General features: G+C 39.1%; 1 protein-coding gene across 1 annotated transcript in view; it reads right to left on the minus strand.

The window, feature by feature from the left end:
• The window catches only part of STAG1 (STAG1 cohesin complex component), a 141,391-nt gene that overhangs the window by 80,514 nt on the left and 34,985 nt on the right, over positions 1 to 25,892 (minus strand). The window contains exon 6 of the mRNA XM_085303921.1: positions 2,850 to 2,926. Coding sequence (XP_085160047.1) covers positions 2,850 to 2,926 — 77 coding nt within the window. The remainder of the gene's footprint in view (positions 1 to 2,849; positions 2,927 to 25,892) is intronic.

A 25,892-nucleotide genomic window follows, 5' to 3' on the forward strand; every position in this document is an offset into this window, starting at 1 on the left:
GCTGCCCCACTCCCATCCCACAGTCCGCAGTAATGTTCTAAACAACTGGTTACCTCTGCCCACAAACTACGCTTTACTCATATTTCATTTATAGAGATCTTATCAGAAAGTAAAAATTGCCCTTTTCTGATTTTATGAACTTAACTTCTTCTAGTGATTAAACCTACTTTATGACAGAAGCAATGGAAATTGTACTACAGATTCATATACCCTGCCCAAGTTCATACACCCCATTTTGCAGCAACTATTTTAAGACTGCCATGAGCAGTTCAATTAAGTTTAACTCCTCTCTGAGACTATTTTCTCACTGTTCTTAACCTCAAGCAATATTGCATTTCAGTGACACTGCCCTTCCGTAACTAGAAAACGCTTTTTTCCTTCCTCTCTCCAATGAAAAACATTAACTATAAACCCTGTCATCTGATTTGTAAGCCAGCTCCAGACTCTCCAGGACCCCAAAGCAGTGACGCTCCATCCCGAGTCTCTTCCCCACGATAAGAATTTGGCAGCATCAAGGTCAATCCAGTCACATGCTTTTATTCTGCGTTTTTTGAACAACAAGTAGTTCTGCTCTCTTGGGACTTGTCTTACCACATAAGCTGAACCGTGTAAAGCCAGTAACTTAAGTGCAGAGGAGTTGTAATCAAATAACCTTTTATCTGAACTTCATCAAACACATTGCCCTGCAGCAAAAACCTACCTAATTTAACTAAATCATAGACATTTCCATTACACTAACATAATGATCAAAGTTGCAAAGGCAAGTGCTCAAACGTTAGAAAAAGACAAAATTACGAGGCAGCTTTAATGACCTTACCGTCTCATAATTGCAACGGCTGAATGGCATTATCTTAATGAGCAACTTTTTTAATCTTTCTGTGCTCAATTTGAGACAAATATGAGTTTTTTTTTAAAAAAAAAAAGAGAGAGAAAGAGAATTCAGAGAGTTGTAAAGCTCTCGACACAGTTAAAGGAGATACTAGGAACAGCCATCACCACACAGGACTAAGTAACGGGAAAAGTGGCTGTGCAGGAACCTGCCGCAAGAGCTCGGAGGGGGACGTGCTACGTGTACACTTGCGACACTTAACTCGCAACTTATTTCAGGTTTCCTTTAAAACACTTTTCAGGCTTCTTCACTTTTGAAAGAAAATGTTTGTAAGTGCGTACAGTCAGATTATATTGATTAATTCAGCTATCTGGCATCTCGTTCACTTTATGTGATCCATCTTGTGCAAATACAGCGAAAGCACAATCTGGATTCTGCAGAAGCTGGAGACCACAGAAATAACAGCTTTGAGGACACATGTCAAAGTCAGCTTTTCCTATTACCCTGAATTTTCCAGGAACCAACTACGTCCATCACTGCTGGATGGAGGGGGTTGAGAAGTATTTTCTTCTGCCAGCTGCGGGACCATTCTCCCTTGGGCAAAATTCATGTTCTTTGGCTTTTTTACAGTACCCTGCCCGTTTGACTTTGCACTATCCAATGCTGCTTTCAAATTACACTAGTAAAAATGCATTGTGTTTTATTAACTATAGCACAAAATTGATGTACCACAATCCACGCAGTCCCTTCGTTCTTCACTGTGCACCTACGCTTTATTCACTGCATCCTACCCGACCTGTGCACAGAGGCACCGACTCAGAACTCCTCAGTACAGCAAAAGGAGTAGCCATACAGTTAAAGTTAAGCACATATTAAATATTATGTTGTTTAGGGCCATTAATTTCCACAAAGGTGGAAATCCCACAGGGGTTACTCCTGAAAGGGAGTAGCATTCATATCTATGGTTTTCCTGACCACTTTTTGAGTCACAGCCTTGGCATTCCTTTTAGGATCAGTTGGAAAAAGACACTGCAAATGTGAGAAAAAAAATCGAAGAAATTACAGTTTGAAAATCTCAAAGCTAAATATCATTCATCATTAGGAACATTAATTTTATTTTGACAGAAGATGTTCAATCTGAATTGAAACATATTTATTTCTAGCAAAATGTTTACATCTGTTGAAAGAATATTACTTCCTGCAAGCCTGTTCCAAAATGGTAATTTTCATGTCAAGTTAATATTTGGTTTAAATTGCTACTTCAAAACAGAAAAAAATACTAATCTGTATGCAGAAAGCAGCCCAGGATGCCCCTAATGCCTCCCTACAGTCCTGTCTCGAGCATCTGCAATTCTTTGCTGTGTGATGGCAGTCTCGAGGGGTCGACTGCAGAATCCAGACCGCCACCACCAATTTCATAGGCTGAGGAAAGACACTCTCTACAGATCTTCCTCCTGCTTCCTCTTATTAATCTCTCTGACACAATCAAGGACCTGGATAAGGACCCTGGATAGGAACCGACAAGGACACCCCAGGAACAACGCGATCCGGGAGGGTTCACACGGACGCACGCGCCCCACCTGGCTCTTGCAGAGCCACCAGCTATCTTCGCACGCTGTTTCTCAGACCTGGCCGTACTGGCTGTGAGCTTGCTCCGTCCTGCTGCCTGGCTACACACTTACCCTCTTAAACTGATTGGATCCCAAGAAGTTCAGTAGCAGTATTTCAGCATTCGAGGCCCGCTTGCTCTTCAACACGGACTTCTCAACAGGAGTGGCCAGGGCTACCCTCTCGAGATATTTCATTACCTGGTTTTACCATTATCACTCCTTCCTCAAGCCCACGCTGCCTTGATATTGCTCATCCAACAGTCTAAATTGCCACTTTGCTTGTGTTTACTCTGTTTACTCTGTCCGTGCAGTTTCTTATATTGAGACACTGCTTATCCACGGGTTTCTTGCCCACCGCATTTTTATTAAAAAATATATTTGTAAGTAAAAGTACTGTTTGTATACTGTACCTCATCAAATTCTTCAGTCATTTTCCTTATGATTTCTGCATTTTGCATGTTCCTGAACATTTCAATTCTTACAGTACCTGTGATATAATGAAGGAACAATTAACACCACTTGTTTTTGTTATGTCAAAATATCCATCTCTAAGTTTTTCTGCTGCTAAACTTACAACTCAGTACTACATATGAAAGAGCAAATAATAGCAATAACACCAGAAACACTTTGAACAAGACTGTCTTTTGAAGAAATGGGTAAAAAAAGAAATCATTCGTCCTGTGAAGTGCTATCAGAATGGGAGCTGGAAAAATTTTCAGGCTTTTTACTCTTCACAGCTGAGCAGATGTGATCCAGAAGGAACGTAGCACTCGTGCCGCATCTCCGGTTACTAAGTGTTTTTAATTTTGTGTGCAAAATCAGATGAAGACCATCTTCCAGTTCGACAGCCAGCGCTAGCCCTGCTCCACTTTCCCCGACGGGCCAGCGGGGTTGCACGCAAACCGCGACCTCCGCGCGCAGCCCCGGGAGGGATTTTCCCGCTGCTCAGCTCAGGGCCAGCACGGCTTATCGGCGCAGGCGCAGCGCCGGGGCAAGGCAGCTACTGCAGCAGGGGCCCCGCGGCGCGACGGTCAGCAAGTCTCTTCGAAACCAAACGCTCCGAAGGGCTTCAACGGAACCAGCAGCAGCAATCGCATTTATGTTATATTTACGTTATGGATTATCCCATTCCCCCTGTGTTGCCTAAACAGTGAGGTTGACAGGATTAAAATTTCATTTTGAATCGGACAAAGCTCCTGAAACGAACAGGCTGTAATGTGATAGCAGTAAACAAAACCTTGTGTTAACTTGATGTTAAATACAATCAGTATAACCAAATAAAATATTTTTACGCTGTATTACTGCCTTTTCCACTAAACATTATCCAATCTCCAACCAGAGGACACAAATCAGCATACAGTTTTGGGTTTTTTTTGCCACTGTTTGATCTTCTTTTGCTAATGGAGGAAATGTAGAGAAAGTAGGCAAACTACGCAGCTACAAACCTCACCCCGAACTTGCTAGTATTACAAAGGACAGGCACCCCTGCTATTGCAAAAAAATTCAACTGGATCCATGAGCCACCATATGGCTCCAAAATACAAACCGTCATAGTAGAGGCTGAACAGCTAACAACATTGAATTCATTCCTGTAAAAAGGCTAAATTAAACAGAGTTAGGTGTACTAATTATCACAGAAACATTTTAATTCCTCTATTTTATTCCTTCAAAAACAAGCGTTGGAAACATATGTATTTCAGAATAAGCACGCACAGTTACAGTTCACCAGATTTCTGTATTTTAATAAGAGTACCGCTTTACAATACTGTTTAAATTTGATTTCTCCAATCAGTAGTACTTCTTCATGAGTAATACTCACTTGTCACCTATTTCATCTCAGACTCTCATTATAATAACGCTGTTTGACATCTCTGCATGGCAATTTCCTTATTTTTCATTAAGAATTAGTAATATGCTATATTAATATAAATCAAGGAACCCAAGAGAATGCTACCATATGATACATGAAGATCTGTTTTATTAGCTTTGAAATCAGTTCTAATTGTATTATATTTCATTCTAAATCTCTCCCCCAATACTGAAAGTTTTGTTTTCAGTAAGTGAAGCAGTTGCAGTATGTTGACTAGTTAACAGCTATTCTTAGGAATCCATCTCAACTGCATTAATGACTTTTTCTCTCACCGCATGCTGTCATCCCTTCTTCTTTTTAATGGTAATTTAACCCTCCCTGAACAAGTAACCTTTGTTATTTTATTTCTTCTATTCACAATTCTTATTCAGATCTATTTATATCTTCTGTTAATAACCTTAAGCAGCATTCATACCAAATGTAAGCATGTTAACTTTGTCAGAAAAAGTAAAAATACTGCAGCTAAAATTTCCTATTAATTCACTTCACTCAATTCAAATCTCCCTCCGGTTCAGTGCAATGCTGTTTCAGCTCTCTACACCTTTTCTCCCTGAGGATATGGAATCTAATTATACTGCGGTCACTATTACTTAGCGGCTTGGATATTGTTACTTCTTAAATGACCTCCTGCACGTTACTTAACAACCAAGTCGAGAATAATTTTGCCTCGAGTAACTCCTCTAAAGCAATGTGTTTCAGGAGGTGACTATTTAAAGCATTTTTTTTTTAATGTGCAAGATTGCTATGTAATATATTTATAAGCAGGTTTGTTAATCCTTACTTTAATTCAGTAGCTTTGCAGGTGCAGTAACGGCACTCCAGGAACGCTGACGGCTCGTACCGGCTGCAGGCGCACAGCATGTTACCGTCAGACAAGAAACTACACGGACCGTACCCCGAACCCTGATAATGGAGAGACTGCACCCCAGGACCTCGCACCACTGGCAGCTTCCTTGGAGAGACATCTCCCGTGGATGCTGGAGCGGCCACGATGGAAGGCAAGGAAGCGTCAGGAAGCAGCAACAGGGGCAACGATGAAGAGCGCTTACCAGCTCACTGCGGCATCTCGTTCTTCCCTCCGCTTTTCACGACAAACTGAGTTTTCTGGAGTCGCACCGAACAAAACAAGCCTTGCTGCCTCATGGGCAGCAGGGGTAGCTTGGGCCAGGTTGCCCCCCTCCTCCCCGCCTGACCAAACACAACCCAGTCTGCTCTTCAAGGCAACGGAGCCGCCACTTTGTAACCGAGCCGTAAAGATACTGCTCAAAATGCATTTCACAGCCTCATCACAACATTGCTGTACTGCAGTGGTCGACTCTATCCACATCGTAATTAGGGGGAGGCTAATTCTTACTACAGTTAAGTTTGTATTTTTTACAATTACTGAAAAGCTAAACCCCCAGATTTTAACGTGAATCCTAAAATGCAACAGTAGCTGTTCAGAATATAATTAGAGGAGTGGAGTGCAAAGATACAAAACTTATTCCTTTGGCCTCTACCTTATGCATGTTGCCATTAGTCTTCTGTTCTTTCCTAAACTCAGTTCTGCCTCTACTACTAGGGTAACTTACACTGTCTATACAATGAAGAGGATTTAAATTGTCCAAGTTCATTAACAAATTCAGCAGCCTATTCCACCCTCACTACGAAGCTCTTCACACACACTGTGTTTTAAAACATCTTCTTGCTACTGAGACATAGCTATAAAGCACCCACTTCCATAATGACAAAAGTGAACATAAAGGCAGTTATCAATGTAGTTGATCAATAATTAATCATGTCATCCAGCTTGGCTCGTAGAAGTGAAAAGAAAAAAAAAACATACTGACGACACAACGTTATTTCAACTAGAGGAGAGTCAGAAAGACTAAGAAGCCCTTAAAAAAGTTAACTTGATGCAACCAGCTCGCCACCAGCTCTTCCCGCATTGAAATCAGTGAGACTTAACCATTAATCTAAATGAAAGCAGTACTGGGCCAGCTGAACCACGCTCAAATGCAGGCTTGAAGGCTCCTGAATCTCATCAGACTCCTAATTTTCCACTGATTTCTGTGCATGAAAATTGAAATACTTCACTGAAATAAGAAGCCAGGGTTCTAAAAATAAATTTGCCTAAATATTTAGTTGAAGTTGTAGCAGACGCCAGAATAGAAGACTTTTACTTATCTATTCCCCAATTCTTCCTGTTGCATTTGCTCTACATTGCCAACCTCTGCCACAAATGAGGCAAATATTCAAAAAGCCAGTACGTTCCTACAAAGCACAGCCCCAATTCATCCTTGAACAGTTTCAGACTACAAACTTTTACTGAATGAATTTGTAAGAAACCCAAGGAAAAAAAAAAAAAAAGATGAAATATAGCCTCATGCAATTAAAAACTTATCAATTGGAGAACGATATGGAACAACGCTAAGAATAAATCTGATGGTTCATCTGAGACAACCCTCCCAGCGAAGGTAGAAATCAATTATATAATGGGCCAGTTCCTGAATGTGTTTTCTGATCTCTCAACAGTGTTAACCCCTGATTGCTCATCTAACGCAGAGTGTACACAGAAGTGTATTCTCTTCAGCTTTCTGATTATCTATCGTAAATTTGAAGATGGTTAGCACATATCCCCTAAGTCTTCTCTTCTCCAGAGCAAATAATCACAGTTCATAAAATCGCAAGAAAGAAAATCACAAGAGACCTCTGGAGATCTCTTGTCCAACCTCTTGTTCAGAGCAGGACTATCAGATGAAGGTAGCTGTGGCTTTCTCTGTCTGAGTCTCAAAAACCTACAAGGATGAAGAACCCACCATGACCCTTGGTATCTGATACAGTGCTGCACCATCTTCCTAGGGAAGATTTTCTTAATGCCTATTCTGAGTCTCCCAAGTTGGAATTTGTGGCTGATACTCCTTGTTATATCATCTGCCACTAATGAGAACTGTCTCCATCAGCTCCCCTTCAACTAACCTTAAGTTGCTATTAGGTGGCCTGTTGGCATCCTCTTTTCCAGATGAACTAATGAGGCTTCTTCTAAAGCATAAATATTATACAAGACAAAAATTCAGTAGCAACCTTCTTTTCCTGAATTCTGACATCTTGATTTCGCAATAGACTTTTCCACACAATTTTCTTTTCTTTGAATTAAACAACAACAAAAAAACCTGTGAAGACCAGGAATGTTGCAGTGAACTGCACACATGTCAATGTGAGTCTTCAGCAGTATTAGAAACATTATACGCACAGAGCTGACCTCCACCAGGCAGCAGAGAAAATCACAAGTAAAGCCATTAGTTATCTTGTCATCATGAACCATACTTGAGTGTAGAGACACGCTTTACCATAGCAACGCAATGCTGAACCTGAGAAAACCTGCAATCAAATCTAGGTTCCACACTGGAGGAAACTTTGGTTGTTACAGTCCTTTCACCATTTCTACGGCCCTTTGGTACTTTCTTTCTCCCACTGCCTGCCTGCCACCTCCTGTTCAGTACACGTACAACGATGGCACATACCTATAACATACACAGTAATTAACTGAGACAGCAAGAGGCACGTTCTAAGGGACCACTACTGAAGCATTTCAAATCTTATCTCCTCTGTAACACAAGGCACAGAAATTCATTATTGTCCTGGTTTGAAGAATCAAGTTCAGCCTAAGGCAGACACCCAGTATGGAAACCTCATTCTAAATCTGTTGAAATTTACTGCAATGGAAACTGACTTAAAATAATCATATTAACAGTACCTATAGCTATAAGCAAGATCAATAAGGGCCATCAAAAAAAACGCCAGCTAAACCAGGAGGACTTACTAATCGCTTTGCCTACTGCAGGGCTCACTGCTTGAAGCGTTAGAATTCTGCTATCAAACCCGTGCAATTTCTTACGCCCGAATTCAAGGATACTTGTTTATCTTTAGAGTGAACATTTCCATACCCCACTTAGGAGTTCAGAATGGTGTTAGAAAGCTGATAAGCTTTTATGATGATTGTTCTACATGATTTGAACTGTCCCTCTCTTTAAAAAAAGAAAATGACATTTGATTCAAAAGACACCAGTGAAGATGATAATTTCCTCATTACGGGAATGGGGACCGAAACACCACAGGCTGCTTGAAATTGTTAAAAGAGGATAACGAAAGGTGTCAGCAATAATTCAGTTATTTCCCCTCAATGCAAGAAATAAGTACGGACTTTCATAGTAAAAAGTGATAGAAACTCTTAATATCTATTGTAAAAAAATTGCATCCTAGGAAATTCCTGATCTCCTAGTTATGTGTGAGCATTTACTATTTGCTTAAACTACCCTGAGCACCAGAAGAATGAGAAATCGGAAATACAGAAATCCAGGAGAGACCAAAGGAACTGCCTACCGTTAAACGCGATTGCAGTGCCAGGCTGGAGGACGCGGATCTACAGAGCCGGTAAGCCACTTCGAGAGTTGACAGTGTTTTTGGAAAATGATGCTTCACAAACCAGTCGGAGCTCTGTACGGCACATTTTAAGTTTATGCAACATATTTACGTTTTCAAAATCCTATAATGAACTCCTTCATCTTAGTATTTAAAGAAGCTGATGTGGAATAAGAGAGGAAGTTTTTGGATTAAAAGATAAGAGAGCAATGGTAGGAAAAATTGGGTGCTTTTCAGAATCAAACAAAGCTGTCAATAGATCTGAGGATCTACAGATCGGTGCTGCTATAAATGTGCTAAATAGTGGAGATAAATGCTTAGAAAGAAAGGATGAATAATGGAGCTGACAAAGTTTGCTGGGGACAAAATTATTTAGAACATCTAGAAGCAAAGCTGACAGCTAATATTGCCAAAAAAATTCGTAATAATGAAACTGATAAAATGGTAAATAGTGCTTTTCGGGGAAAAGTACACTAATTCCTCAGACTAGTAGTAGAAAAAGAAGCAGGGCTGCATAATTTAATGGATCCAAAAATAGCACACTTCGTGAATTCAAGTCTTAAAACTCTGATATGGGAAACCACTTCACTTTTGAGTTTAAGGTTGCTAATACTGTTTTGGTGTTGCTCTACAGTTATCTGCATTCAGAAACAGTAAGCTGCTTTTCATCTTGAGGTTAATGCCCCAACTTTGAATAACAGAAACCACATAATTATTAACCAAGCCATTAAACTTGCAATGCAGAATCTGTACTGAATGACTTCACAGAGTTGATCTTTTCAGGCTTTGGTGGCTCAAGGTACTAGCGCTGACAAGGCACATGCACCTTTTTGTCAGATGGCTGCACACTTGAACAAGAATAAATGACATGAGCATGAGGAGAAAAACTCTGGAGCTTCTGCTACCATAAAGGCAGTGCTTTGATCCCCATAAGGTCTCACTGCGCCTGTACGTCGAAGGTGTGTGGCCACAGGGACGCTTATTCTTGAGAGGGAAAACTTCTTTTTCAAATAGTGAATACTTGTTCCTCTATTTGCCCTTATCTTTTTTCTGTAGTTTGGATTTTTCCCTAATTCTGCACATACTTTTGGAAGTGGATTGACCAGAACCACATTCAGTGCTCAAGAGGCAGATGCAACATGGGTTTATGAGGTAGCCTGTTTTTTTTTTTTTCCCCAAGTATATATATACACAAACATTTGTCCTCTATTTCTAATTCTTACCTTTGCCTTTCAGAGCACTGCCAAGCATCAAATTATTCAGAATGATAGTAGGTTCCAGGAGCAAAACTTCAGTAACCACAGCTTATCACTGCATATGTGGAATCCAACTTTGGCTTCACACTGTCAGTGGTTGCTCAAATCCAACAACGGAAACATAAGTAGACTACTCAATGTGTATGTTAACTCCAGCTCTATTTCCTATCCTTTCACCAAAGGTTTGTCCATGCAAGGACAGACTCACAGCCACTCATCTTCCTCAGAAGTCTTAGGACTGCAGAATAATTCAGGTTGGCAGGGATTCCTAGATGTCAGCTTGTCCAAACTCTTCCCAAAGCATGGCAAGCTAGACCAGGCTGGCCAGGGCCTTGCCCTGTTACTATGCACCTGCAGGATGAGTCTGGCTCTACCTTCTCTCTGCTCTGCTGCTATCTGAAGATAGCAGCAAGACCTGCTTGCAGCCTTCTCTTCTCTCACTCCTCTTCGCATCTCCTCAGCCCTGCGTGCAGGACTCCATTGAGGGCTTCTGTAAATCCATGTAAACTCAGCCCAGTCACCCTCATCCACATTTACTGACTCCCTCAAAGAACCTCAAGTTCTCTTTCACAGAAACCATCTACCAAGGATATCTACTCCGGTGTCCATTAATTCCATCCTTTGTTATACTGTCTATGAATTTGCTTATGCAGAAGTCACACCTACAGGTTCACAGTGACAAGGCAGCTCAGCAGGGACACACTGGATGTACTGTCAGCCCTGAGCACACTGTCACACATGTTTTTACCAAAAGGATATTTTCTTTGTAAGAGAAACGCATTTCTTGTTAGTCCATGTCTGCATTTTCCCCAGCATATAAAGTGAAACTCCATAAAACTTAGCACCTCCACTTACCAGGAAGTAAGGAGGCAAAAGACAACCACAGCAGAATCATGGAGCTAGGCTCCAACCTCTTCCCCTCAGTCTTTCTGCTTCCCTTGATGAAATACTCACTCCTTAGTCCTTCATTACACTTATTTCTAGCCCTGTTTTTTTTTTTCTCTCTCTCAGAAGGGAGGATGAAAGAGAAGTGCTAAAGGAAATTACAAAAAGAAAAGTAATTATATAATAGATCTTTAACTGATGCAACAGGCTCCAGACCACATCAAAACGGTATCTCAAAAGAAACAAAGCAAAGCAAAACGAGTGAGAGAAAGAGAATCCTTTAGATCCCCCCTTCTACCTCAATGGGCCAGGTCTCTCCAGGGGTTGTGCCAGACCTGGGTATTGCCAAAGCTCTGACCAAAACTCAGCAGGGACCCAAATGCCAGGCTATCGTCTGCCTGAAAAGCTTGTCTGCTTTTTTTTTTTTTTTTTAATCCATCTGAAGAAAGGAACTGAGGCTTCTGTTTGCGTTTTCCTCTGTACGTTACCCTGCTTAATAGTAATTCTGAACCGTTCAGTATCAATCAGCTCTGACAGATCTGTAGACCTTGGGTATAAAATGTTCCTATAAATTTTGCAAAAGCAAGTAGTTGAGCAGAGGCCCAAGATGTTTATTCGGCCATGGTATGAACCACAAACTCATTAAGACAAACTTGTTAAGACACCAAAAAACCCACAGGCTGAGATTGGAGAAAGACCAGGACACTCACACTGTGATGCTTCTCCACAGAGAAGTTCAGCTGCAGCACACAAATCTCTTTCTCACTGGTAGTTGTCTATACAGCTTATTTAGTCTTTAGAAAGCTACAAGCTTCTACTCTACCTTTTTCAGTGAGTTACAAGGCATTCAGAATGTCTTCTCCCATAAACAGTCTCTAATACTTACTATGTTCAACAGCTTTTGTGTAACTCCATAAAGAAGTCAATCCAGCCAGAGACACTGGCTCGAAATCGCTCATTAGTTTTGCTGCTCATTGTATCACTTATTTAGAAAATATTGAAGACAGCATTTACTGACTATGGCCTAAGAAACAACTATGCAAAAATTAGCAGTGCTGGCTCAAATCAATGCTCTTGCCTTCCTCTCTCCCCCTTTAAAAGTAAGCTAGAAAACAGAAATTTTGCTTTTTCTTTTTTTTTTTGAGCTTTGCTAGGAAAAATTCTATTTTCTCTCATCTTTTAGCTCCCTTTAATAACCTTTTTTATTTTAATTTCTGAACGTGTGTGCAATTTGCTCTTTGTCTAAGGTAACAAAGTATTTGAGATACCACAGGCAAAAAAAAAATCACATAATCTGGATTTTGCAGAAACTAAAAATTTAAGTCAAATTTACACTCCTCTGTACAACCTTAGTTCAGTCTCTTTGCATGTACACTTTGGTCAGTCATCAGTTTACATGACCATCTTCTATTTTGTCCATCTTCCTTAGGCACAGTAAATAGAACTGCTTTGGAAGTGAACAGAAATTGCTTATGTGAAATTACTGTATCTAGGATTTGTGCAGCACTTGCTGCAACCAGTGAACTAGGCAGGGAACTGCAGGAAGAGCATGGTCTTATAAGAGGAATTGATTCGGATACTGCAAAACTATCATTTTCTTTTACTGTAGAGTTCCTACGAAAGTCTAGAAAATTTAAACTATTTCAAAGATGGTCCATAACTGCACATCTTTCATCTTCTAGGTGTCTAACTTGAAACCTCATGGCCTAATTCAAAAAAGTGCAGCATACAAACAATTGTAACTGCGTATACACTAACAGTAACACCTTCCTTCGGCTATGGAAAAAGCTAAACTCAGTAAAATGGGGAAAAGTTTGAGTTAGCCATTTACTTAATGGAGAAGATATCAGCCTAAGGGCTTAGGCTGGAATTTAGTTTTTTCTTATTGCAAAAATATCCATTAAATGAAATTCTGAACTTCAAGTTTTCATTCTATGATCTTTTAAGAAATCTTCCAGGTACTCTGAGCCTAGTCATTAAATAATTTGAAGACGAGACATAAGAGGCCAGTAAGAGCTGTGCTCTGAACAAGTAAAATGTTTTCTGAAAAAAATTCCCACAAAGAATGGGACAAATATTATAGCTGCTGCCCCAAAAGCTCTATCAGTGATTCTATACTTCAATTAGCCAATTACAGAGCAAAGGTATTATCTTTATTTAGAAGGGATTTATGAAGAAAAATTAGTTGAAAACCTATAGAAAAAAAATGCCTCGAGAAAAACTCGCTTTTTGTTCTGGATTTGGCTACTACGACAAAATGAGAGGAAGTGTCACATTAAAGGCGAAGTTAAAGCAATGCAACGAGTGGCTGCCCATTCTGCGACTCTCAGCCATCACTGTATGAATAAGGCCATGCCTAGAAGGAAGCCTAAGTTATTATGAATGCAATCAAAAGTAACCAAGAGTAATAATGCATACTCAAAGACATTAGAGTTGCACAGGAAAGTCTAATTCTTCAATTCTGTAGCTTCTGAATACAAATTCATGCATCTCAAGCTATCATCAACTGGCTGATGTGACTTCATGAAGTTATTTTTATTTAAACACTACACAGGGTAATGCTGACGACCGATGTTGGGCTTCAGCTGCCTTCTTTTCCACTGGTTGCATGGACTAGTCTCTCTGATCTCTACGGTCTTGTTGCAGTAAGGCTAACGGCCTCACAGCTCAATGCAAGGACTGGTGAAGAGATACTAGGCAAGTCACTAGGATGTGTTGGACTAATAAAATAGGTAGAAAAGAGGAGGTAAAACAGTAGGACAAGTAGGAAAAGGCAGGTTGAAATGCTCCTGCTTTACCATTTTAGCCAGTAAGAGCTCTCTCCTCCTTTCTTCAGAGGAGGAAAGGCATTGGTACCACTGAGAGAGCAATGGCACAGGCATACTGCCTGGCAGAGCCAGCAATAAGAAAGAGTCCAGGCAGGCAATTTGCCTGGCTGTAGAGTGCCCAGAGAGAAGTACGACAATGCAGAGTCTGCTGCTTGAGGGTTACAAGAGTAGAAAGAAACTCAAGTTTAAAGGAATCTTCTCAGGTCACGCTACTGTTGGTAACGCATGATACGCAGGGAGAAACATGCAGCCAGGAGCTAGAAAAACAGCAACATGCCAGTGCTGTAACTCAGGTCAGCTCCAGCTTCTGCTGGACAGCACTTGGAGATGCTACAGCCAGACCTGCAAGCACATGCGGAGCAAGGCAGTGCTGATGAGACAAAAACAAGGGAGGATTTGGAAAGAGAAGCAGAAACCCGAGAAAGGTCAATGTCTAATGCTTCTCAACAGTGGTTATCTTAGATTTGCTAAGGAGTATTTGAGAGCAGAATGAGGAAAGAGATACACCTATGTAAGCTTATGCAAAGTTTTGCTTTTCTTGTATTAGAAGTGCTAAGCAGCGAGTAGTGAAAAGAGTGCTCAAACAGTAATGAATAAAGGATGAAATACAGGAGGGAATGAAGAGCTTGAGTAGAGAAATAAAGAATGCTAATTAACACAAAGATGGTGGACCCAAGGGAAAAATTAATTAAGTAGCACAAAGAGAAAAGGAAGAAAAAGAGGAACACGGAAAGCAAGGAATCTTTAGTTTAAAAAATGGCTTAAATCCTTATTTACAGTCTCCTCTCAGATTACTTTGTACCTCTCTTCCTTGAAAATATTAATATCAGAATTAGTTGAAACTATATGTTTTATTCAAATTAAACATGGCACTGCAAATTTATCAAGCATCATTAGGTCAGTAATGCAATTCTTTGTAGATTTGCAAATGCAGAGCCCAGGTCACTCAGGCACTCACAGAATAAAACAGTTATCTTAGCCCACTTCTTGCTTCTTACCAAATGGTGGAAAAATGTTTCAGATACAAAGATACAAAGCAATACTCCAGCAAAAGAAAAGAAGTATTTAACATAACCTACACTTCATGTTTTATTTTATAAAAAGCAATGTTTTGAGTGTTTCTCAGTGTTTTGTAACAAACCACTCAATTCAGGTTAAAATCTTCCTTTGGCCTTCTTTCCTTTTAAGTGTTTTAAGCAATTTTTTAAGGTTTCTCACTCCCTCTCCCACACTGTCAGTTTAAGAAGTCTGGAAATCTAATATCATAACATCTTTACCATAATGCGCTCACCTTTCTACTAAGTTTAACTGTAATGCTGGACTTTCTGTATAGTCCCCATTTTTTGGGGGCGTAACTACATTCTCAGCTACAACGCCATGTCAACACAGTTAATTTCAGGTAGGAAGGACAGCAGACAGAGAAGTAGCCAGTAAAGTATCAGACAGCTACATAAAGTGATTTTTCCAAACAGCACATAACTAAAGTGTCATGCACATAAGTAAAGTGTCATGTGTACTGCCACAGGGTACCATGGAAACCAGAAATATAAACGGGTTAGAAATTATATATTAGACACATTTGAGTGAGAACATCCTTCACTGCTTTTAAACAAAATGATCTGTCTGGAATCTTATTATGGGCATAGGGTTGTATCCTTCCTGCTTACAACTTTCTTACGTTCTTCTGTAAGCAGCTATTAGTGGCCCAAACGGGACAGTATTTGGGGCATCTGAAAATATTCAGAGATCAAAAGTATCGCCATTCCTCCCCCCTCCCACCGAAAAAAAAAAAAAAAAGTTTGCCAGTAGTCTAAGTAACTCCAAAAGGACACTTTGCAAATTAAATTCTAGGTCGTGGTTTTAGTTTTAACTTGTCAAAAAATATACTCAGGACTGAAATAGCAGATGATATAAACTAGGGGAGAAAAAGCTGTGTTTTGCATACCTCACTGAGAAGTCAAATTTCTGCATCAAGTCCAAAACATCACTATCTTGGTGCTCATACTTCGCCCCAGAAGCCTGGAGTCTCCAGTAAAAAAACAGAACATTAAAAACACATCATGAGAACAAAGAGCAAACTCACTCAGTCCTCTGTATTACCACCATTAAGATTCAACGCTCTGTAAGTCAGACAGAGCATTCAAGACAGTGTGAATCCCTTATGGTTCTTTCATTCATCAGGACTTACAATTCCAGTATGTTTTACTGAAACACCCACAATTGGCACCAGAAACTGGCTTTTTTTTTTTTTTTTTTTTTTTTTTTTTTTTTTAATTAATGGAAAGGGTCACATCTTCTGGAAGTAAATCCACTGATGATTGGTTGGAAAGACTTACAATCCAACAGCTGCTTGGAAAACTCTAACACAAGGTGCTACCAATCCATAAACTTGGTCTTTTCATAATTCGGAGTAAAAAGTTGTTCTATCACCAGTCATTTACCCATTGGCCAAATAACACAGCAACATACAAAAATAAGCTTACACCTTTCCTAGGAAGTTGCAAAGAACACAGCTTGTCATCGCTCTACCAATGCCAGCACGGCAGGACGAAACTGTAATTTTTAATCGAGCACAGTAGTCGAATTTATACTCTTCTCTCTACAAAACCACGTTATACAATGTGTGTGGGCGAGACTTTCCCTGCTGTACTGCAGAGAGGGAGATGTCCACTACGTGCCCAACAAGCCTGGAATCTTTTTTTTCCCCAGACCTGGACCACTGACCTCTTTTGAAATAGGAAGGTATTAGCAAAAGAAGAGTCAAGAGCATTACAAATTTGGGGGGAATTAAATCTTTCTTTCTTTCCCGTGTTTCCTTTTCACTTTTGGTAGCTCACAGTTTTAGAAGAACCACCTTGCTGCAGATCTGAAGTAACCTGTCTTCAAAAGCCTGAAAGATTCACGTTACGTTCCCCATTGCAGTCTGCTTCAGTGAGCAGGAGGGAGACTCCCCAGCTGGCTTCAAACTGCAAGGATAACCTTAAGACAGGAAATTCTTGTCAGGAGACCTGGTGGTAGAGCTGAAAGGAAACTTGGCAACCAGAGTGGCCAAACAACTGTTGTTAGATCCAAAACATTTAATAATTCACGGAGAATCCAAAACTGACAAAGGCCACAAGACCGGAGAGGCTCGTTTACAGTTACAGGTATGACGACATGGGATTCAGTGACATTCTTGGTAGCCACAAAAGGCTGAAGAGAATAGTTTGAGGACTTGGGTTGAAAACATTTAAAACAAAACAGTCCTGTGAGCAATAACCTCAGTATCAAAACAGCTCCCTAAAAAATACACCGGAGTACACACAGCCCCTCACTACAGTATACATTCAGTGGGAACAGATACACTCAAGTTGTCAAAATTCTCCTTTTCTTTGGGTTCATGACTTAAGAAAGAAAAGGGGGACTCTTGACAAACCCAGCTCTAAGTGAAACAAATGTCTCATTTTTTAACAAAAATATTTGCCCTCATCTGATCTATTATATTTTCTCCCTCATCAGGAAAAACTAACACTTGACAGTGAGACTACAGGGCAACAGCAATTAGCTGCTAAACTCAAAAGAAGCTTTTCTTGAAATACAGGTACCTCTTCTTCATCAATGACCAAAAAATGACCTTGAATGAAGCTGAAAAATCAAAACAGTGGGACAAAAATAGTTTGAATCAACAGACCAGAAACTTGCACTTATGTACTGCAACAATTCAAATTTTAGTATCACCACCAAACTCACACAACTACGTTCAGCTGTTTGGAAAAAGATATTTACTTCCACCAGCAAATATATACATAATCTCCTACTAAAGTTCTCAATGTATTACAAAATGCTACTTAGCTGCACTGCTATATCCCTCTGAAATGTCCTCGCTATACAATAGCATAATTCAAGTCATTTGCATGTTTTTCCATTTCCCTGTATCCATGCAATAGACTTAGTAATCAGCTTTGGTCTCCAGAAATGAAAATTTGTTCCTTTCTTTTAATAGCTGACCAAGCATATTGCTGCCTTTAATACATGATAGTACATTCTCTCTCATACTTCATTTTCTGATTTTCTTAATAAGTTTTGTGTAGAAGTATTTTTCCACATTACTCTGTTCTCCTGTTTAAAAGATGCCAGTGCACTTCAGCAGAATGGCTTTCTTTTGCAGAAGACACAGTATCTTCCATTTTCCTCTAGGTATCTTATTTTATTCAGTAATTTTAATTCACCTTATTTGGCTCTGCAATATTATTCCCAGTTCTGTCCCCAGAGGGAAATCAAACCTACGTAAAACTCGTGTCTGTCCTCTCCTGGAAGAATAACAGCCTTTAATGAAGACTACATACTTTTGCTGGCAGTTTAATCACTGTATTCTTAAACTGCTCCAAAGTCCAGACGTGTGATTTGAAGAGTTTGTGATTCTTATTTCATTAGTTTTTACTACACGAGTAGGTCAGGCTTTTTTGCTGGCTTAGAGGAGGGGCGGTGGGGACTGGTTTATGATACAGAAACATTTGGTTGAGAATTATGCAAGATGGCAAGCTGGATAATCCGAGTTCCTCATACCAAAAGTTTCTCAACTGAATCTCTAAAATAAGTCTAATTTTTGAGCTGCAGCTTCTGATTTATAAATTAACCACCTTTCAGTCTCAGCTATCTCTGAAAGTATTTCCAGGCCCTTTTTCCACAATCACACTTTCCTACATCATGACAACTTACAAGTTAGCTAAAAACGTCAATATCACGGGTTCAATCCCCGTATGGGCCACTTGTTTGAGGGTTGGACTAGATGATCTCCAGAGGTCCCTTCCAACCTTACCGATTCTATGATTCTGAGCCTCACAAAGTTATCCCAAACACCTACTTTACTAATGATGAAATGAACAGAATACCTGCTAGTGACTGCAGTAAATCTCAACACTGTATTTAAGGGTATTTCAAAAGATGATGTTACAGCTTTGTAGCAGTTAACTTTGTTTCCACAGCAGATGATGCCTGGGAAACTCAGCAGATGCCTCCTGAGGAGCACACTTTCCAATTAGTCAAAGGTGTTTTAACTTCTTAACTCCTAGGAGTTCACCTCTCTGTGAAATCAGGCAGTTTCAAACTGCGATACCCAGGACCCAACGCTGCTGATGGAGGGTACAAATTTCACTCGTTGTAAGCTGACATTTAAGCCAATGGTGGTCAACTGAAAGAAGTGCCGAGCGTTTCTACTGCTGTGCCCGCTTCTCAGCTGATAAGCTGAGAAGAACCAAGTTTAGCTTTGTTAGAGGTTCTCAGCTCCTTATCTGGATAAGGATACAAAAGCAGGGAGCGTTGGCAAGGCAACTCTTCACCTGAAAGATTTTGTAGTACTTTTGTACAACTACTTTTCCATCCCTCAAAGTGCGCAGAAAACTGCCATCTTTCTTGCCTAATACAAATAAAGAAAAGGAGACAATGGGGAGGTAAAGGTCATTAACATCAGTCTTCCCTGTAACGGATTTGACCCTGACAGTGCAATAAGATGTAATAACTTGTAGTTAAAAGGAGACAAGTAATATAATCAAAGTGATATAAACATGAAATACAAGATAGCAATATTGGAAAGAAAGTAGGATTAGATCTGCTTCTTTAGGAGTCTGCTACTTATTCTTTCAAATTTTTATGTACCTTCTTTGACGCTCCAGCTGCTCCTTTTCTTTCTTTGTGCAGAAACAAGGTTGTTTCATCAGGCTCTAGACTTGTTTAAATAATCCTCACCTTTTCCTTTTCAAAAGCAATTATTAAAGTGTATACTAGCACTACAGGTAAAGTACATCTATAGTTTCCTTAACAAAAGAGAAAGGATCATCATTATAGTGTTTCCTTAGAGAACAAATCATTTTTGGAATTTAGGTCCCATCTAGACTGAAAACAGTCTGACTCAACCTTCAGCACAGTTTGTATCTTTAGAAAGACAAAAGACACAAAGACGCTCACTATTTGTAATCTTGCAAGAAATTGCTAAGCTCTATTTGTATTTGATTAGTTCTTATAGTTAGTCCCTATCTAGAGCCAATATAAAGACATAAACCCAAATAAAGTCATAATTTGCTAGAAAGTTAGTGAGCAGTGCTGCCAAAAAAAAAACACTATCCAATATTTTTTCTTACCCGTTTAGTACAGATGTATCCCTCCAGTGACAAACTCAGAATACAGAAAACAAGCCAAAAATAAAAATCAAATGATCTGAATCTGGCTCATAAGACAGAAACTACTCCAAACCATTAATGTGAAGAGCTTTTTGCTGGTCTTCTCTTAAAAAGCAGTAGCATTAAAGCAGCCTTCTCAAATAGTAACTTTGCAGTCATGTAACTAGTCCAGTTTGATATCAACATGTACAAAATTAAATGAAGCAGAAAATAATATTTAAATGCCTTACACATTTTTTCTCCGATGAGCAGTGTTAAAAATAATTTTACTAGCTGTGAATTTACTAAGTAGTCCATAGGACTAGAAAGCAGAATTTATTCTGCAGAAATAAGGAGGGCTTTCATTTTCAGCAGTGATTTGAACATATTATATAGAACTCACAGGGCAGAACATGCTCTTAAGACCATAATCTCAAAAGTGATTTGTCTTTCTTCACATTGTACTTTTGATTGCTCTAAAACATTCCAGCATCATAACTTTTCTCAATTAATTGAATACATTTATTTTAAATTATTTGAAAGTCCAAGTTAATTTACATTCATAAATTCATTCATAACTGATCTTGAAACAGCTTATCTGTGATCTGCTGCCATACCGGATATATGAATCATTCAATATATTCAGGTATAAAATAATTTAAAAATCGCATAGTTCAAATTACTATCAGTCTCGATACAAATTCATACAGTGAAATCTGGGATTGATAACAAGTCAAGTGAGCGGCTATTGCATTCAGAGATTTTAAAGCCACAGAACAATGTGCTGCACAGTCAGGAGAGTTTTGCAATTCTTCCCACTGCTTTCTGAGAGCACCAGGATGCTCCTTTTGGAAAGACAGGCCATCGTACCCAGATTGTTATAAACCATAATGTTCGATTTCAAAACATGTTCACTTCCAGATCTGAATTCTTTTACTTATTTCCCAAAGCTTTCCATCTCCAGAACACGTAGAGAGCTGCAAAACTTAAATAAAAACAATCTTGAGCTTTGAAACAATTTTTCCCATTGCCAGAGTTTGGAAGAGCTAAAGAATAGAAAAAAGTAAGGAAGAAACATGAGAAGAAAAGTACCAGTGTCATTCAGCTGCAAACAGGGAGAAATATTAAAAACCTTCTTTTGATTCGAAAATCATCCACACTACAAAAATAAAGCTTGAAGTTTCAGGAACTGAAAGGTATGTACCTTTTCACCAAAAAAGAAAAAGGTTTTCATATAACCATGTTACTTGTCAAGGTTCTGATAGAACATTTTAACCTCACCTATCTTCACTTAAAGAACTGAACTTCTGCAACATTTAATGCATCTGCAGTAATCTTGTTTATCTTCCACACAACCCCATTTATAATTTGCATCTCATTTTCACTTTGAATTCTACAAGCTTTTGCTTCAATGTAAACATACTCTAAAAAGCATCTCAAGGCTCAGAATCAAGAAATACAAAGTTCAGATCTGCTTTATCTGCACTGTGCATGAAAATAAAATTAAAATTAGGTCATTTCCACCTTTCAAGCTTGCTTTTCCATTTTTGAATGTGGTTAACAGTATGTTTTTAACTGCTGCGTATAGGTTTGGGGGGGTTATGTATTTCTGTATATTATGTATACAAAACATCATATAAATCCTTGACATTTCTGTGACTTGAATCATGCATAATTAAGCATCAAGTTTTCATTTTTTAACATGTTAGTCCTTTTTTTGCAACTTCTCCCCCATATTCACACAGTAGAAAAGGTTTTTCTTGAGAAAATTGTGAGAACACATATTTTATGCCCCTAATAAAATGCAGGCTCCAATGTAATAAACAATGAATTTTCTAATTTGCTCTAAATATTGAATATATTTCTAATATTGATTTCTTAATAACAAATGACAAACTGCAGAAGTAAAGCTTTTTAACATATACCAAAACCAGCTGCAATTTTCACGAAAAATCCACAGTTCCTTATGAAAGAACTATTTGTAGGGAATTATGTTGATCAAATATTCCTCTTTCCATCCTCAATAACATCCATCCGTAGAGTCATATTATACCATCTATCCTGAAACAAAATGACATGCAAATAACTAACTAGCAAAAGATTAATTCTTTAAACCAAAATATTACTTTGCAAATAAAGTTATTAAACCATTAAAACATTATTCAAAGTAAGTAACACTATTCCCTGGCTAATCAGCACTCTGAAATCCCATCCGACAACAAAGAAAAAAATGGCCGTGTTGTTCAGGCCTTTTGCCAGACTATGGAACAGCCACTCAACAGTGTTTTTTTCCTGTTTTTAGCCTTCAACTTCCTCCGGCAAAAGGGAAATTCATTAGCTTGCCCTTAATTAAGAGGATAGATCATTAATAAAAATCAAAACGGACCACGCATAGCTCATAAACCCCGCACTTGCTGATTCAGTTTATAGTAGAATTTGCAGAGGATCTTAGAGAACATGTGAAGAAGAGCCGGGCGGTCGAGGCTCAAGCTGGACGAGAAGATGAACCCCAAGCGTGTGATTCACAAGGAAAACATCCATAAAGAAGCCCTGCTTTAAGTACTGTACAAAAGAAGCTCAGGTACAGCACAGAGTTTCCTGCTTACACGCAACCCAAGCCAGCAAGCGAGGGGTGCACACGGCCCTGGCAAAGTTTGTCCATAAATGTGTGATTCCAGCCAACAAGAGCAACAGCTCAAGAGCTGAAGAGAAGATTTTGAGGGGGAAAACGAGACATGAGAAACCTCATACACTAGAAATCCACCTGCTTCTTTGACCAATGCTTCTCCTCCTGCAGGCAACCTCTCCCGCTGCCACCGGGACGCTCCTCCCGGACCCAGGCGCTCCGGCCTTTCGGTGTTCAAAATCCTGAATAGCGATTGGCAACTCCTCTGCAAAGGTGGAGGATTCCTGCGCACGCCCTGCTACGGACCAGGCTGCGGGATGGCAACGGGAGCGCAGCAGTGCGCAGGCACTTCCTCGTCCTGGCCAAGCAACAGCTACTTGTAAAATCAGTTTAGCCTTACTGTAGCCTAAATGCAAAAAGTTCCCTGTTATCTGAAAATGCAACCCCCTGATTTTAGTTCCTGGCAGACAAGTAAGGAGGCAATTACAACATCTGCTTTCTGGATTGTGAATATAGAACACAATAAATTACTAACAAAGAAGCCTCACTTTTTTCTGGGATTGAAAACAGCATTTAGGTGCTCTTCTTCCAACAAGAATTGTTCTCATGCTGCACCCCAAGTCAGTCATTTTTCTAGGGTGCTACCTAATACAAGAGCCTCCCTTCAGAAGGGGGAAGGCATTTTAAAAGGCCAGGAAATAAGTTGCTGAACTTATTAGTCCTTATTAACCATTTTTCAGCCATAGAAATACCATAGCACATCATGGAAAAAGACTATATAGACTTGTGACAGACTTTTGCTGCTGTTCTCAGGAAAAAAAAATACAGCAAAATAAAGGCAAAGGCAAATCTCTTCAATAAATTATTCTCACTTCTTTGTATTTAACATCAGGAAAGATAACATGGACAAAACAAGCAGGCAAACTAGCAGAAAGATGGCGTAAAAGGTGATTTTATCCTAGTATGAATCCAATTCTTGACTTGAGATGCTTTTGGTAGCTCAAGTAGGATAAACTTTGTATTTTTATCATATGATCCTTTGAATCCCTAGAAAGCTTATCAAAGTCATGCTAAAAATAAATCTATTGTGTTCTAACAGACATCAATGTGTAAACCAGCATACATTATATAAAAAAAAAGTAATTGATTAAACAGCTATTCAGAAGAGTTGACAAAGGACAGAGATACTTGAATACTTGGTTAATATTTTATTCAGCTTTAAATCTCACAGATCTGTAAGTTAGCCTGAAAAAATACATTAATTTTACAATTTTTAATAACTTATATAACATGCCTGCTGATTCGTATTTACAAGAGATCACTTTTCAGCTCAGAAAAATCTCTACATGAAACTGGAGGATGCTAAGAGCTTCATTCAAGTATATGTGCTACCCAAGAGATTGTGATGAATATATATATATAAAATCAATGTTTCTCTAAACAGAAAGCTTTTTTTGTTAGGATCAATACTATAGCTAACTAAAACTAAAACTATAACTATTAAGTTTGTTTCCTAAATGGTTTCTAACTGAGGTTAGAAAACATGCACACACTCTTCACCTGTTTAATAACTTAGAAAGAAATGTCAAATCAAGTGTATTTTATATATAGTTAGATACCAAATACTTCTAAAACAGGAGATTTATTAAACCTACTGTGGCTCTGAAAGTTCCCTGAAGAACCTCCTCACAAGTTAGCTGTTGCTCCCTGCTCTTTTTCCCCCCACCCCAGCTAATGATCACAAAGTTATATATACTAGTGGTAAGCACCTAGTTCCAGCATTGTGAAAGAAGGCTGAAGAATTCAAAATCAATTACAGTGGAGCAAATGGAAAACCAGAATTTTAAGGAAGATAATGCCATGAGGAAATGTTATTTATCAGGAATGGAAAGAAATAAGAATATCAAGAAGATCCTTTAAAAGGAAAAAAGCTGCCATATAATGGACCATATATTCTTCCCATGAAAAAGAAATTTAGGTCTCGTCCTCACAAAACATGGAAAATCCCCAGATTTCCATACCTCATTTTCACTAGGATACCTTATGATGCATTTTACTCTACATACTACCAGTGAAGCACACTCTCTTCTAATAAGATTTTTATCATTTCTAGAAAACAGGCACAAAATGGGGAAAAGAAGAACTGCATCCCTGCTGCAAAAACTCAACACAAGATACACTACAAACTCTGGGGAAAATGCCATTTTTACACTCTTTTTCTATCTTTGCTGCTTGGGAGCAGAAGGTCACTACAGCAGTCTCAGCACAGAGATCCCTGTGGGTACAAGTAGAGCACTGAAAACGGACAGAAAGTCACCATAAGAAAAAACTAAATGACAGCAGCCACTTGAAGCACTGCCGCTTCCCCGTCAATAAAGGAAAGCCTTCCTGGGAAGCAATTGCTCCAGCAGCATATGGTTGGCAGTGGGCATTCAGCCTGCATCGATCATTGACAAGAGGCTTACAAAAATATGAATCTTTGGAGATTGTAAGAGCGCTGCTTTCTCTAACAAGCAGAAAGAAAAGCAGGTAGAAATTAGAGGAGAGCAGCAGGGAAAAGGATGTATTTAAGACATGCCCCCACCAAGAACCTGCATCAGCAAGAATATAAACAGATGTCCACTGATCCCTTCGGTTTAATACAGCCCAAATTCTTAAAAGGAAGATCTTATTTATGCACTTTTAGGTGAGTGCTTAAAAAAGAAAATAGAATAAAACTACTTTTGCAGAAGGTACCAAACTAGCCCAAAAAATACTTCAGGAACCTGTGTGAACAGTACAGGCTGACATAGGGCAGGTATCTAAACCCTTAGCCTGAGCCCCTGCACAGAATGCTTCCACTTCTTCAGTCCTTCCTATCATCCATAACATAAGCTTTTTACCTTATGCTACAAAAAAGGTTTGCTGAAGATGCTCAGAGCTCACATTTCCTTTTCTCTGACACTTTTAACTGAACCTGTGACTTCTCGTATTTAAGAAGAAAGAAAAAGGAACTTCGACTTGGATTGTTTGATTGTCTAAAGGTACGTGCCTGAGTCAGTTATAAAATGAAGAAAAGCATTTCTGAATTGTGGGTTATTTTTGATTCTACTAAGGGCCAATTATAGGAAGCATCAGAGAACACTAAATAGTATGGGGTGAGAAAGACAGCAGAGCTCTGGCTTTTTTGATTTTCAACACTGAGTTAAAAACCAGAAGACAGACACATGTGGAAAATTCATTAAAACAGAATGCTAGAAAGACTACCCCATGCATGGTAATGAAAGTGCTAAATAGGGTAAAAAAGGTTGGCCACTTCCTGCTGACTTGATAAAGTACTACTGAGAAAGAAACAAGTTTTGTGTTTCATCCAAAAGAAATCTCCTTACTAATCTGAAGGCAACTGAATCTTGACTCCTTCCTCTTCAGTTTACAAAACCTCATTTTCCTAGAGAGAAAGAAAAAACAGCAAAG

The sequence above is a fragment of the Rhea americana genome, unplaced genomic scaffold (genome assembly GCF_003343005.1).
Source record: "Rhea americana isolate MKP2758 unplaced genomic scaffold, rheAme1 scaffold_200, whole genome shotgun sequence".
In the NCBI taxonomy this organism is placed as follows: Eukaryota; Metazoa; Chordata; class Aves; order Rheiformes; family Rheidae; genus Rhea; species Rhea americana.